Here is a 16,082-nt window from a genome sequence, read left to right as displayed (position 1 = left end):
AGACATCACAGTTCGCCAATAGCCAGATGGAATTTAACCTAATAAAAATGATAGAACTTGTCCCATCTCATGAAAGGCGCGGGGGCCACAGCATGCTGGGTGTTAATTAAAACACTGAGCTAAGGGAACCTCTCGAAAGAATTGCTGTTCCACTGCAGAGCAGAACCTCTGCGCTTTCGATCCAGAACAAACACATCACTCTCGCTCTTGGCTAACAATGACATGTCTCTAAGGCATGTGCTGAGTTCAAGCTTGAATTTAGGCATCATTTCAAAAAAGAAAAGTGTGAGAGAAATACCGTTCGTAGCACACCTGCTTTGGAAATAATAACGTGCCCCACCTTTTTGAGGTAGAGCAATGTGACGGTTCTGCTTCCAAATCATCATCACACCGGGCATTATCACCCATAAGCGTTATTAATAATTGTGAAATAGACATAGCTCGTGCACGATCATCCATCCATCCATCAATACATTCATACATACATGCATTCAGACATTCTTACAAATATACATACATACACACAGCCATACATACATATATACATACATACATGCAGCCATGCGTTCATCCTTTGTCACTCAGTCTAACTCTTCAGTTTATTTAAGGGGTTTTGCCTCCATCATTAATTCAATTATCACTTTAATCTTCATCCATCCATTCGCCCATCCATCCATAACCCACCCACCCATCCATCCATCCATCCATCCATCCATCCATCCATCCATCCATCCATCCTCCCATCCATCCACCCACCCATCCATCCACCCACCCATCCATCCATCCATCCATCCATCCATCCATCCATCCATCCATCCATCCATCCATCCATCCATCCATCCATCCATCCATCCACCCACCCAGATACCCACCCACCCATCCATCCATTAATCCATCCATCCATCCATCCATCCATCCATCCACCCACCCACCCACCCATCCACCCATCCATTCATGTAATTGTTGTTTTTGTGTGGCTGTGTTAAATAGGTGTCTCTAGTTCTATTGGTCAATGTTGCCTTACTTTTTCGCCATGGACTGTGGAGCCTGATGCAACACTTAAAACGACACAGAACGTGGAATGTGTACCTGGTGCATGTTTTGCCGGTACAAGAAACTTACCTAGCGTAGAGAGGATGCCACAGGCAGTCCAGACGATCAGGGACATCCCCACGCTGCCCCCAGTGTTCTGCAGGATCCCTTTCGGAGAGATGAAAATTCCAGCGCCAATGATAGTTCCAATAATAATTGAAATGCCTCGGAGCAAAGTAACTTTCTTTTTCAGGGCAACTGTATCCTTCCTGTCCGGCTCTTTGAAGTCCGCGGGGGGAAGCATACCATTGGACTCCCCTTTGAGGCCGCTTCCATTGGAGACAGATGGCAGAGTATCATGTTGTTTCCGATGCATGTTTAGTGCAGATTCCGATCCAACAGTACGTATGGTATAGATTTCAGAATATGGATGTTCTTGCTGTGCTATGTCAAGTTCCAAAATGTGGCTCTTTTTAGAAAAAAAAAGTTTGAAGTGGCAACTTCCCCCGGCTCCTGTCCTTTTACTTTGTTGTGCCACCTGTCCTTTCACGTTCCCCGTTACCCTATCACCGGAGCCTAACTCAGCGTCCGCACGCGCCTGCACGGCATTTAAGCCCTTGTCACACCAGGTTACGGCTGCAGGGTGATGATGCAAATTCCCCAGGTTTGCATCAGCCCCGCGGACAGCCTCCGCATTAGTCAGCATTTTCTGAGGTTACAAGAACAGCAAGCTTCACAAGAGAGGCTTAATCTCGTGAACAAAGCTCTGAGTACCACGGAAACAAGAGAGGGCGTGGAGAGGCAGCTCAGGTAGCACACCCTGCTATTACTTAATGCACAACCTGTTGACACACACAGACACACCCCCACCCGTGCTACAGCGCGCACGTCTTGTTTTGTTTCCTTTGGTTGAAGGAACACCCTTTTGCTGACGTGTTCTTTACATAGCTTTAGGACCGTTGTGCCAGCTAGAAATTAAAAGTTTCTATTTGAGTGTAGCACAAACAATAAAAAAAATCCCTGCACAGGTTTAAGGCACATACAACCGGCTCCGAAGATTAGTTCTGTCTTTTGAAGTCAGCAAAGCGCAAACCTGCCAACTCGCGTGGTGCCACTGTGTGGCATTCGATATCGGCTACCTTCACGTGGTCAACAGGCGAAGAGCTGATATGATATGGAAAGGAAGACGAGCTCGAAACTCATGTGCGGAGTGGATTTCCAGCTCGTTTCTGGGGCTTGTAAGGGGTGTAAAAATTCCACAGGACAGGAACTTTCTTTTTTGTTTGTTTGGTGGGGGTCTAAGGCACTGATTGAAGGCACAGAAGTCCATCTCAGTCAGGCCTCGCTCCTCTTCACACTGAGATTTTTTTGTTGAAGTTGTCAGTTCTGAAGGTAGAACTCGTGTAGAATGATGATGGATAGATCTTTTCCTGAAACAGTGTTTCTCACTGTAGGCCTGATTCAAAAATAGGCAAAAACGAACTCCTGTTGGGTGAGCACTTAGGGCAGCTCTTAGGGGCACATTATTCAATTGCGATTATTAAGGAATCGCTATTGTGGAATTGCAATTGCCAATTGTTAGACCTGGCGCCATTGGCGTGGGTCTCCCATCCATTTTTGTTGTTGCCTTATGTTTTTTTACTGGTGTTGTATGCTTTGGGCACTGTGCCACTGCTGTCCAGTGCCACAGTGCAAGTGTTCCCTATTGTAAATTGATGTATTAATCAGTGGATCCATGTTTGGCTATTTGGTTTACTTGTCAGACCCTAGTCTAGTGCACTGAGTGTGCCCAGGGCGTGTAAATCCAAATGCTGCTGGTGGGCCTGCAGCACTGGTTGTGATACCCACAGAAGCAGCTTTGTAAAATGTGTCTAAGGTCTGCCATTGCAGAACCTGCGTGCAGTCTGGTACTGTAATGCTGACTGGTCAAGTGCACCCACTTGGCAATCCCTAAACCTTCCCTTTTCTTCCTATCAGTCACCCCTATGGTAGGCCCAAGGGCAGGGCAGGGTGCATTGTAAGTATAAGGTAGGACAAGCCCTGATGTGCGTGGCATGTCCTAATAGTGAATTACAGGCATATTCGTTTTTCACTATAGTAGGGCTACCTGTTCTCCATAGGCCAGAATGGGCTGTTAGAGTTATCACATTTTATAATCCTAACTGTCTCAGAGAACATGATAGGAATTCGAGTTTAGTATGCCTGAACTCAGAATAATAAAATGTATCTTTTTAGTGAAGTTGGTTTTAATATTCTGTGTTTGCAAATACCACTTTTTAGAAAGTAGGTAATTGCTTGTTTAACCCTTCAAACCTGCCTCTGCTAGGTTGTGTATTCCTATGTCTTGTTTTGTGAGTGACAGGGCTTGGGAATTCCAGGAGTCAGGCTGAGTCACCCCGTGGTGAATAGAGAGATCTGCATCTAGATGGAAGGGAGGAGTTGCACCTGAACCTTGAATAGGGCTGATAAGCGTGGCTCAAATCCACCCGAGTGACTTACAGCACTCACCTATAATTACCTTATAGGAAGTCAGCCGGACAGTGGAGAAGTATAACAAAAGTCTTTTATTAGGCCAAATAAACACTCATATGAGAGGGCCCTGTCCGACCTCACTCCTAAGAGTGCGAACGAGAGGACTGACTCTCTGCATCACAGCAATACATTATAATGCAACACAGTAAATAGGGTACGCCCCTTGTGGAAAACTACTGAGCCCCAGACCAGTGAACAATGCTCTCATACAGCAGGCATCTGCACCTGCGAGGGATACATTATTATCTCTGCTCAAGGCCATGGAGCTAGGCTTCAGCGCCTCTGGGCATGAGAACATTGCAGATAGCGGAACTTGTTACTTTCGGCCACAGTAAGCCGAGAAACGAAAACTGCTGTCTTAGTATATTTCTGTATTCCTGCGGGAGGGGCATGAGCGAGCAGAACCCGCAGGCACAGAGAGTTACACAAAATGGTGGCACACAGGCTAAGCTAAGAAACTAATATGGTCACGCATACATTTGGATATAAGCATAAGTGCGTTTACGTAAATGCCTTAGTTAGTCATATGATGCTAACTCACACGTCATCATAGGGTAATTAGAGCCTCGAAAACTGAATTCTATCAGACCCTCCTTTTAGCATCATTGGCTAACTATAGCCTCATTTATTTGCCAAAGGTAGTGCCGACATCCATTCTAGGGGCAGAACTGTACCACCTCAGTCGAGAACATCTTCTGCAATAAACATTAAAAAACTTGCATCAGCAGGAATTTCAGTAATCATAGAAGTGGCATATTGACCATGTAACTTCTTTTTCGGACGTATATTTGCAGCACACATTGAACAACATGGAGGAAGGCAATATATACAAAGGCAACATGACAGAATTACACTCACTACTCCAACCAATCCCATCAGTATTTTCCAGCCCCAGGAAGAAAAGGCACCCCAGAGCCACCCTTGGAGAGACCATGTTCCATTATCTTGGTGTAGTTCAGTCGCTAATCTATGCAATTTTTGTACTGCCAAGTTAACAGTCGGGGCGGAGTCAGGGATATACACACAGCAAGAGGTCCCGATGACGCGGCAGGCCCGCCCCTATCAGCTAGTATGACGTCAAGGACCATCCTATTCTGGATCGTAAATAATCTCATAGCCTGAACCTCAACAGAGATGTTAGTGGTAATGTCAGCCTCAACCAGAACCACCTTCTCCATTACCCTAGAGAGTCGTCTGATAGCTCTACTGTTGAATATAGGACCCCAGAAAGGAAGCAGACCCTTAGAAAAATCAGTCCACTGCTGATACGAGGTATCTGTCTGATCAACGTCCTCTACCTGAAGGTCCCTCCTTTTACGCTGCCTCTGCGGCTGCTCTGGAGTATTGGGGAATCGTCGATGAGTTCTGTGGTAATCAGAGGGAGCCACATATACGGGAGGAATCAGATAAGCCAGGTAGCACACCCCACCCCAACCCTCGGGCAACCATAAGTACCCATTTTCACCGCAAACAAAATAGACACTGGGTGGGGCAATCAAGGAAGGGCTAACGGGCAGGCGTATTGAAGCAGTCACGTTACAAGAGCTATTTCCAACCTTGATGGGACCCCTTCCCTCTATACAGAAAAATGGAGGAGGACCCACCACAGCCAAGGGTATCAAACTTTTGGAGCTGTCGTTACTCCTAGGGGGATGCCTATAAGACAAAGTGGCGTTCAATTTCATGAAACTATCCCTTAGTCGATCAGTATCATTAGGTGTCAGGAAGCGACCCAACTTTTTCTCACATGTCTGTATAAAAGTCTGGTCAAAACGTCCATCAGTGTATATTCGTCCAAGGGAAGCTGAAGGCAAGGGCCGCACTCGCATTGTCATTGTCCACCCCCTATTCTGCAGGAGTGGAGTCAAGGAATCTGGCTGCTGGAAATATTTAACAAGACCTATAAGAGTATACCACCCCACACAGCTATTCACTGGCGTTAAAGGGAGAGCGAGGAACCTATCTTTTTTATAGGCAGCAGAAGGCAAAAGCCCACATACCCAGCAATCTGTCATGTTGGTAGTGGCATGTGCATGATGCAAAGTTTTAATAAAAACATTATCCCTATAATTCTTACGTATCATTCTCTCACCATATTCAACAGTTAACATTTTATGTTCTGGAACAGCAGTAGGTGTGGGTGCAAATGTATGAACGGGATAATGTTTATCTACGAAAAACAGTATTCCAAGAGTCACCAGAAAGGCAATTAAAACAATTATTATTACAACAATCTTTCCCTTTCGGGGAAGGGCCAACCAGGGGGAATCGGGCTCACGTCTCGGGGGGGCTGCGAAAGGCTGCTCCTCATCAGGAATTGGCCGCCCAAAGTGATACATTTTTAATAATCGTTCAAAAAATATCAAGAATCAAAGGAAAAAATAAAAATCACACTGCTACTAAAAAAATAGTCCCAGACAATCCTCCACCGGCCAGAGGGGTTCTTCAACCCTTAAAAAGGGATCTTCTCCCTGTGTCCTTCAAAGCCTCACAGGCAGGCTTTTACCGTCCATACCTATTCCCACGTCGCTTGGTCAATACTTAGAAATAAGGGAAGCACTTTATTTGGGCCCCGCACCACTCTATAGTCTCAAAGAACACAATCTTCGGCTAAACACCAGGGCTCTTACAAGTCCATCCCTACCACTAAATCTTCTTTTTCAGAATGTCCACTAAGCCCTTCTTCCAGTATTTAGTCCATCATATTCCAGCACTGCACTTATTTCTTTCGGGGCCTCAAATTGTAGCGAGTGCTCCCTGGCACTTCAGGGTCGGAGAACAAAGCAGGTGTCTCCGTGGCAGATGCTGAACTTTCCGGTATCTCTTTGCTAGCAACAAAGGGAGTTGTCGAGCTCACAGAATTTTCAATGCCGCTTCGCTCTTCTCCAATCAGTGAAGCATCCGAGAAAGGAACATACCTCGGAATATGTTCAAACTCCTGGTCAGCGATGCCATCTTGTACCCATTGATCATAGGGCAACGGGAGCGGGACCCTCTTCACATGAGAGGCATGGGTCCACGCCTTTCTGCCGTCAATTCGTAGTGCAGTGCGCGTTGTCAGGAGCACCTGACGAGGCTCCGACCACCTAGGCTCCAAACAGGACTTCCGCTGGTATCGTCGCACCACGACCCAGTCCCCTGGGTGGATGGTGTGTCCGGGCCCCTCCGGCAACGGCTTCAGAGTGTCTGCTACCTGCTGATGAATAGAACGAAGATCTTTAGTCAAAGCATACAGATAGTCTGTCAACAGAGGGTAAGGAACTTCGGAAAAACATTTTGGTCGGGGCACTCCCCAGATATTGGCCGGGCGGCCAAATACCATCTCGTGCGGAGAGACGCCCATTTTTGCATTTACAGTGACTCTTGTGGATAGCAAGGCTAAGGGAAGTGCGTCTGGCCAACGGAGACCTGTACTCTCACATATTTTGGCCATTTTTAACTTGAGCGTCCCGTTAAAGCGTTCCACCAGTCCTGCTGCCTGAGGATGCAAGGCCGAGTGGAACTTCTGGGTGATGTGTAAACCTTTGCATATATTTTTCACTAATTCAGCATTAAAGGACGTGCCATTATCACTCCAGATCACCCTAGGTAATCCAAAGCGGGAGAAATACTCCTTTATCAACATTTTAGCAGTAGACATAGCCGTGCAGTCTTTCGTTGGGAACGCCTCCACCCACCTACTAAAGGCGCATACGACTACAAGGACGTACTTCAAGTTGTTGACTCTTTCCATTTCTATGTAATCCACCTGGATCACCTCAAAAGGGAAAGAGGGGGGTGCAAAATTTCCAGTTGGGACAGGGGTACCCTTTCCAGGATTGTGTCTCAAACACACCATACATTGACGAACCAAATTGGTGGCCATCTTAGAGATATTTTTATTGCTCCACACCGGGTCTAATAGTTTGCAGATACCCTTCGCACTCACATGGGCAGGCCCGTGTGCCATCGTCACTACTGGAAGGACATACGCATTCGGTAACATCCATCTTCTCTTGTCTGTTACATCTGTCCAACATTCATCCGCATCCAGTCGTCCCTGCCCATCCTTCCATGCTCTCAATTCCTCATCCGTCACCTTACTTTGTATGTTCTTGACACTCTGTACCGTGTCTGCGAACATATGAATATCTGGGACCCATCGTGCTGGCCCTGCCACAAACATTCGTGGTAATTTTTCTCTAGCAGTCTCTTTTGCTGTCTCGTCGGCAAAAGCATTGCCTCGCCCGACATCGTCCACTATTGTCTTGTGTGCGCTACATTTTATCACAGCCAATCGTTTGGGTAATGTCAATGCCGTTAACAGTCGTAATATCAGTGGACCATGTTGGATGCGCTGTCCATGGGAGGTCAAGAATCCCCGTTCTGCCCAAAGTCGCCCATAATTATGAACCACGCCAAAGGCGTATTGGCTATCAGTGTAAACGTTCACATCCAACCCCTCACTCAACTCACATGCCCTCAGTAAGGCAATAATCTCAGCAGCCTGAGCAGAATTGTAAGGTATTCTAGAAGTCTCTACCACCGTCTGTAATGTTGTTATTGCATATGCTGCTGTCGATGTCCCGTCTGGTAATTTAAAACAGGATCCATCAACATACAGTTCCCCGTCTGGTTCTTCCATGGGCCTGTCTGTCAGATTCACCCTCCCCTTTGTCTCCTCCTCAGTCCTATACACACAGTCATGTATGTCACCATTTGTGTCAGTGTCTGTGGGGATAGGTAACAAGGTGGCGGGGTTCAATGTGGCACACCTTTTTATTGTCACATGGGGTGCAAAAAGAGTCATCTCGTAACCCGTCAGACGAGCGCTTGTTAAATGCTGCGTCTGTGTCCTGTTTAGTAAGATATCCACAGCATGCGGTACCATTACTGTGAGATCTGTCCCCAGCACGAGCCCTGCCGATTGTCTTATAGAGACCGCAGCAGCCGCTGTGGCTCTCAGACAACTCGGCAGCGCTCTTGCCACATTATCGAGCATTGCAGAGAAATACGCACACGGTCTCTGCTTTCCCCCAAAACACTGAGTTAGGACAGACAACGCGCAACCTTCCGCCTCGTGCACGTAAAGGACAAAAGGCTTCTGGTAATCAGGTGTTCCAAGAACTGGCGCAGAACACAGAGATTCTTTTAGTAACTCAAACGCTTCCTGACATGCGGGGGTCCAGGGTAGGGGTTCGCGCACTTCTTTGGTAGTCAGATACAATAGGGGTTTTGTTAGTAACGCATAGTTAGGTATCCACTGACGACAATACGATGTTATGCCTAGGAACGCGCGCACCTCTCGCTGCGTGTTAGGTACTTGCATGTTAGTGATCGCTTTTATGCGCTCCGGCGTCAATCTCCTCCCCGCTTTCGAAAGGAGGTGACCGAGGTAGGTGACCTCCGTTCGACAGTATTGAAATTTCGGAAGGGAACCTTTATGCCCCCTTTTAGCCAAATGGTGTAACAATTTCACAGTAGCATCCCGACAACCCTGTTCGTCATCCGATGCTATCAGGATATCATCCACGTACTGCAACATCACGTTGCCAGGTGGAAGTTCCAAATCATCCAATTGTGCCTTTAGAGCCTGACTATATATGCTAGGACTCTCAGTGTACCCCTGAGGAATTCTCTTGAAGCGGAAACTTCGGCCAGCCAATGAGAATCCGAAGAGATACCTGCTATCTTCATGTACTGGAATACTGAAGAAAGCATTTTTCAAATCAAGGACAGAGAAATATTTGGCCGAAGGTGGAATCATTGTTAATATCGTAGTGATGTCCGAGACCACCGGATACTGTGGCTCCACTACTCTATTCACCTGCCGCAAATCGATCACAAATCTATAGACATCAGGAGTATTATCAGTTGCATCAGGTGATCGTCTTTTAAGTACAGGCAAAATAGGACTGTTACATATATTCGAATCAGTCTCTTCTACAACTCCAGACTGTATCAATTCTTGAATTATCTGTAACAAGGCCTTCTCACCCTCTCTAGGTATTCTGTATTGTGGAATTCTGGGCAACTTGGCTCCCACCTTCACTCTAATTGACACCGGGGCAATGTCCATTCTTCCCACATCATTATCGCTGACGGCCCACAAGCTGTCTGGTATGCCTCGAAACTCAGGTGGCAGCGGGTCGTCTTTTGAAAAGCACTGTAGTGGGCGGGCAACATTGGGGCCTAGAGTAAGGTACACGCCATCCGGGGAACAATAGATGGTAGCATGCAATCTCTTCAATAAGTCTAAACCCAACAAATTTTCACCACAATTTGATGTCAATAAAAACGGTGAATCAACAGTAAAAGGACCAATCGTTAACGTGAGAGGTTTAGAAATGGGGCTAATCACCGGGGTTCCTGCGAAACCCACGGATATGTTATTCTTGCCAGACAGAGCCGCCCCTGGGACCCGAGAACGAGCCACTGAACTTTTCATTGCACCCGTATCCACGAGAAATTTCTGTTGAGACCCTAGTAAGTCGGCTTCGACATAAGGTCCCCTCTGATCCACTTCCATAAGTACTGGTCCCATGCTCTGTCCTACGCTGTCCTAGTTGTGGGAAAACCCTGTCAAATCGTCCACTGAATAATCATCGTTATAATACTGGCCCCCGCTCCTCTGTGACTGTTGTCTATCTGTCCCGTTGTCAAAGTAATTGCCTCCCGGTCTCCCGCCTCCTTCAGATCGCGCAGCCTGTCTCCCAAAATCACCGCCACCTCTTCCTCGTCCGCGCCCTACACCAGCGCTTGCCTGCAGCAGCGGACAATCCCTCCACCAGTGCCCCTCCTGCTTGCACTTCGCGCACTGATTCGGTCCCAGCCTGTCCCTGCTCTCACCTCTTCCAAATCCACCTCCGCGGCTCAGCCCTGCACCCCTTCCTCTGCCTCTTGCCACCTGCTGCAACAAAACCCTCGTCTTCAAATCTTTAGCCTTCTTTTCCTGTTTGTCCTTATTTTCATTTTCCCTGTGCTCGTAATATTGCGCCATACTTAGTATTCCCGAAGGAGAGGACGTTGTCCACGTGCTCTCCGACGCTTGCAGTCTGGCCGATATCTCAGGCAATAAGTTTGTGACAAACCTGTTGACGAAGAGCCGTAACCCTCCATCCTGTGACACATCCTGCCCACTAAAATCCATATACGTTTCCTCAAACCTCGTAAAGAAATCAGAGACCGCCTCATCCTTTTTCTGCTTGCAAGCCGTCAATTTGTCCCAATCTACCTTTTTCGGGGGGATGAGGGAATGCATATATTTTATAATACGCCCTGGCAAAGCCAATATCTCAGCCTTCGGCTTCTCCCCTGGCTTACGCTCCTTGTCCCAATCTTGCAACTCCTGCCATGTACCTCCCAGCTCCTCCGTATGATCCGTACCTTTCACTTGTCGCCACACATCAACCGGGACCAAAAGCCCAAAAAACAATTCAACATCAGCCAACGTCATCACAGTAGAAGACGCCGCTTCCGTAAGCTCTTTGTAATAGGCGGTCGGATTCTTTCTAGAATCCGGCAGCTGAGCTTTCAATGACAACACCTCACTTCTCTTCCATGGCGTATACACCCATTGCTCCTGAAAATGCGCATCAATTCTGTTCCTTGTAACAGCCCTCGTCAGTGGGTCTAACAACTCAGGGACCTCAGGATGAAAAATAGGGTGCACCTCTCGCATCGGGTGGAGACCTGGAAAATGGGGTGTACCGGCAGAGGGCAATTCATTCCTGTATTGCAATAGCGCGCGCAGACTACTCATCACTTCCTTCACCCCTGTGTTCGTTCTGTACGCTCCAGCCTGTATATCCCGCAAAACCGCCGGAGCCACACCTCCATATCCCTGTTCCCATAGCGGTATCAATACACCAGCCATGTGCCACAAAGCGTGCTGCTGCATCAAGGGCTCAAAATCTTTCATGGTGGACCAAATGTCTTCGAACGAATAAATATTATTCCTGGCCCATTGACATGCCTGATTAGCCACCACACTTTTTTCATCTAAACCAACTGTAGAACGTGTAAGCAACTTCCGTACCTGTGAAAGCAATCCGCTACCTGCGCCGCGACTCGGTGTTAGCATCTCCTGACTGGGGGTGGTACTAGCTGAGACGGTAGGGAGTGCTAAGGAAAATGGTGAGGGGGCGGGTGAAGTGGGCTGAAGTAGAGAAACGAGGGGTGTCGAGGGCAGGGATTGTTGGGGGGCACTCGCTGAAGGACCCGGAATGGCGCTACTAGGGGCCGAAAGTGGCAAGGAGGGGTACAATGGCTGCGGGGCATAAGGGGGAGGGGGTCGGGCATTCAAAATGTCCTCCATCTCATCTGGGTCGTCCTCTCGTACTACGTAACTTTTATTTTCTTTCAACCTACAAAGTCTATCAGCGCGCTCCATGCGTAATGCATTCTCATTCCCCACCTGTTCCCTCGCTTTCTGCGCCATAGTCTGGGTGGACTTTTTATACTCCTCTTTCTCCTCTCGCATCTTACGTTTCCTGACCTCTTTCTGCCATATTCGCAAAGAGTCAAACATACTCTGACGGCTACGCCTAGCAAACAGTTTATCTTGCAAATAATCCAACTTAGCTTCATCAAAAGAACCCGTCAAAGGCCATTGTAAATCCACATTATCAGCTGTGTATCGATGCCACAAAGTGCCAAACATAATCGGGACCAGTCCATGTTTAACATACATATCAAAACTTGGTGTCCCTTCAGGGGGTGCAGGTTGGCTCTCGGCCAGTCTAGTATCTGAGGGTCGACAACAACATCCAAAACATCGCAACTTGCTAAAACACGGCATCTTTACTTTATCTTGAATCTCAACTCGAGTTCATTCACACACAAACATATAGACGTACACCAAAGAACCACGTACACATATACAATATCTCCAAACACGTGTTACCAAATGGGACAAGGCCCGTCGACCAAGTCCTGGGGAACCTGGACTCCACCGCAGACCGAACAGTACACTAACTGTTCTGAGGAAGGGGAACGAATCCGCCACCCGTGCGGCACTGCGGATCACTGCGCACTTTACCGCGGGAAACCCAGATCACACCTCCACTGAATCACCACACTAGGAGTTCAGGGTAAGCGCACCAGAGTCTGCCCACAATGAGCCACGCCGTCACCACAGTACCATCCGGTCGGATCGCTACAAACAATTACCTCGAAATACGTCCCCCAACCCCGTCAAGTCTGTCAGAGCACCAACTCGTACTCTGAGTTCCCCGGAGCACACTAGCCCCAGGAGCACACCAGCTCCTCAAACCATCGGAGACACTCTAGTCTCCCGGAACACTCCTGTTCCTGCAGCAATCACAGGTGGACCACTCACCTTCCGTTGGCGGCACCGACCTCTACCGTTCTCCACCTCCGGCTGCCAGGACCAACACGGTCAGCTTCAAGTTCCGCCTTCTGGACCCCGGCGTAAGATCCGAACCGGGACCTCTCCCGATCAGCAGGGTGGGGCAGCGCTGCGAGAACCAAGCTCGGCATCAAATGGGATCCCGGACCCACCGTGCCGACCAGCGGGTCCCCGGTCTTCTGCTACCCACTTACGGGTGAGAAAGATCCTTATCGCGGGGTCCCTGTTCGGGCGCCATCTGATAAGCGTGGCTCAAATCCACCCGAGTGACTTACAGCACTCACCTATAATTACCTTATAGGAAGTCAGCCGGACAGTGGAGAAGTATAACAAAAGTCTTTTATTAGGCCAAATAAACACTCATATGAGAGGGCCCTGTCCGACCTCACTCCTAAGAGTGCGAACGAGAGGACTGACTCTCTGCATCACAGCAATACATTATAATGCAACACAGTAAATAGGGTACGCCCCTTGTGGAAAACTACTGAGCCCCAGACCAGTGAACAATGCTCTCATACAGCAGGCATCTGCACCTGCGAGGGATACATTATTATCTCTGCTCAAGGCCATGGAGCTAGGCTTCAGCGCCTCTGGGCATGAGAACATTGCAGATAGCGGAACTTGTTACTTTCGGCCACAGTAAGCCTAGAAACGAAAACTGCTTTCTTAGTATATTTCTGTATTCCTGCGGGAGGGGCATGAGCGAGCAGAACCCGCAGGCACAGAGAGTTACACAAAATGGTGGCACACAGGCTAAGCTAAGAAACTAATATGGTCACGCATACATTTGGATATAAGCATAAGTGCGTTTACGTAAATGCCTTAGTTAGTCATATGATGCTAACTCACACGTCATCATAGGGTAATTAGAGCCTCGAAAACTGAATTCTATCAGGGCCGTGCCTGCCTTTCACAGTGCTGGCTCCACCCCCTGGGGAGTGTAACAGGGATTCTGCGCACACAGAACTGTGCACAGAGACTTAGGACATCAGTGAATTAGGGTGTGCCAAAACTCACCTTGGTACCCAAAATCCCCTACCAGATGTTAATGTTAATGTTATGGGTGTCTTATATAGCGCTCGGCTACTCCAAGGAGTGTCCCGGCGCTTTCGAACCCACAGCAGACTACAGAGGGCAGGCAGAAAAGTAGAAAAGAAACAAGCAGATCACTTTCCATAGAGCCACGTCTTCAGACCCTTTCTGAAGGCCAGCAAGTTCGAAGTACAGCGGTGCGACAGAGGGAGGGTGTTCCATAGCTGGGGAGCCAAACGTTTAAAGGAGCGTCCCCTACCCTTGCTTTCCTAACAGCAGGGACGATGGCAAGACCACGAGATTCTGATCTGAGGGATCTAGTTGGTTTGTAGAAAGCAAAACCAGACTAGCAATCAGTGTCACATTAGCTCTTCGTCCAATAGCAAAGAAACCAATGATTAGACAACCTAGAACATGCAACTTAGGACCATCTCAGGAATGGTGGGAAGTGAGAATACTCTTTTGTTATATGCTGATACCAGTCCACAACACGAGTAAAATAGAGACACTGTAAGGTTAAAATGTTTATTTTAACGACGTGATCTCAAGCGCAGTATTTTAATCAACATCAGCATAAATATGGATAATAATAATACGCACAGCATGGTTACAATTCCATAAAATACAAAAGGAAGAATCATGTTACAATATTAATGCAAACAGGTGATAAAAGCACATATTTAAAGCACCCTCCCTATCTAGGAACTAGGGGCCAGATGTAGGAGCCCAAATACCGGTCGGTAACGTCCGAATTCGGCCGTTACCGACCGGTATTTGGTGATTGGGATGTAGGGGCATCATTTTACAGATTCTGTAAATTTACCCTATCGGTAAATTTACCGATTCTGTAAAATACCGAATCGGTAATTTTACCGATCCGGTAAAACTCAGATGTAGGTGGGACTCTTCTGAGTCCCAGAGGCCTTTCAGATTCGGTATTTTACCACCCAATCCAATTGGGTGGTAAAATACCGAATCCTGGTGTGCATGCACATGTGTGCATGCACACCTATGCCATGTGACAGACAGACATGCCCTTAGGGCATGTTTGTGTGCCACATGGCACATATGCCTGTATTTGGGGTGCTAGAGGGTGTCAAAGTGCCACCCCCTGCACCCTTGCTGGAATCGGTATTTACCGAATCGGTAAATACCGATTCGGTAATGCCCATTGATTCCTATGGGCTTCAATGCCCATAGGAATCAATGGGCAATACCGAATCGGTATTTACAGAATCGGTAAATACCGAATCTTAACGATTCGGTATTTACAGAATCTGTAATACCTACATCCCCCCCCCCTCTATTTTACCACTTCTTAAATACCGAATCAGTAAAATTCGGTATTTAAGAAGTGGTAAAATAGAATTACCTAGTATCTAGGCTTTAGTATTATAAAACTATAGAAGGTCTCTTTAGCTTTTTTAGGGGGACCCCATTTACCGGTCTGCTCGGTAAGTGTAAATTACATCAGGACCGGTTAGTCTCTCTGCATACCTGGAATCTTCCAAGTGTGTTCAATTCGGGAAAGTGTGCTATGATAAAGGCGCCAGAATCCTACTCGGCTTGCAGCTGCCAAATTGTTGTGTCTAGAATGTGTTACACGGTCACGCCGATAAACAGGCTCGCACGTTATGAGAACCTTGGCAGCTTAGCACTCACTGTACAGACTGGGGATGTCGAAAAAAAAACCTTTTCTCATGTATAGGCCTTCGTGAAAGCTAACTCAGCAAAAACAGCCAAGCAGTGTTGTGTGCAAAAGCAGCAAAAAGGAAAAATGGCGTTTAAACTTCGAATAAGCCATGCCAACTTAACATGCACGCAGAAAGAGGACCATAAGCCATACTACACCCCCCCCCCCCCCCCCCCCCCCCCCCCCCCCCCCCCCCCATGTTCGGGTAACACACAGCACTCAGGGCAAACATGATATAACGCAGAGTTCAACCTCGAGGAAGTCAGAACAAAGTTCAGAAAGTTGACCAAATCTGAATTTTTGGAGTGAAAAAAACAAAATCTATCAAAATTAGTGAATATAAAACACATGTGGCAATGGCATAGGAAAACCTATTAGCTATGTAATGAAAAACAAGAAAAAATGTTAAAATATCTACGAGTCCAGCACGTGTCTGTGAAGTAA

The 16,082-nt window shown here is 47.5% G+C and overlaps 1 protein-coding gene across 1 annotated transcript in view; it reads right to left on the bottom strand.

The window, feature by feature from the left end:
* Nucleotides 1–1,747, bottom strand: part of LOC147728336 (cystine/glutamate transporter-like) — a 723,773-nt gene extending 722,026 nt beyond the window's left edge. Inside the window, exon 1 of the mRNA XM_086962152.1 lies at nucleotides 1,123–1,747. Within this exon, the coding sequence (XP_086818278.1) occupies nucleotides 1,123–1,738 (616 nt within the window). The 5' untranslated portion in view covers nucleotides 1,739–1,747. The remainder of the gene's footprint in view (nucleotides 1–1,122) is intronic.
* Nucleotides 1,748–16,082: the final 14,335 nt, after the last annotated feature.

Source organism: Lissotriton vulgaris, chromosome 3_1 (assembly GCF_964263255.1).
Source record: "Lissotriton vulgaris chromosome 3_1, aLisVul1.2, whole genome shotgun sequence".
NCBI lineage: Eukaryota > Metazoa > Chordata > Amphibia > Caudata > Salamandridae > Lissotriton > Lissotriton vulgaris.
This window is presented reverse-complemented; position numbering and strand designations above follow the sequence as displayed.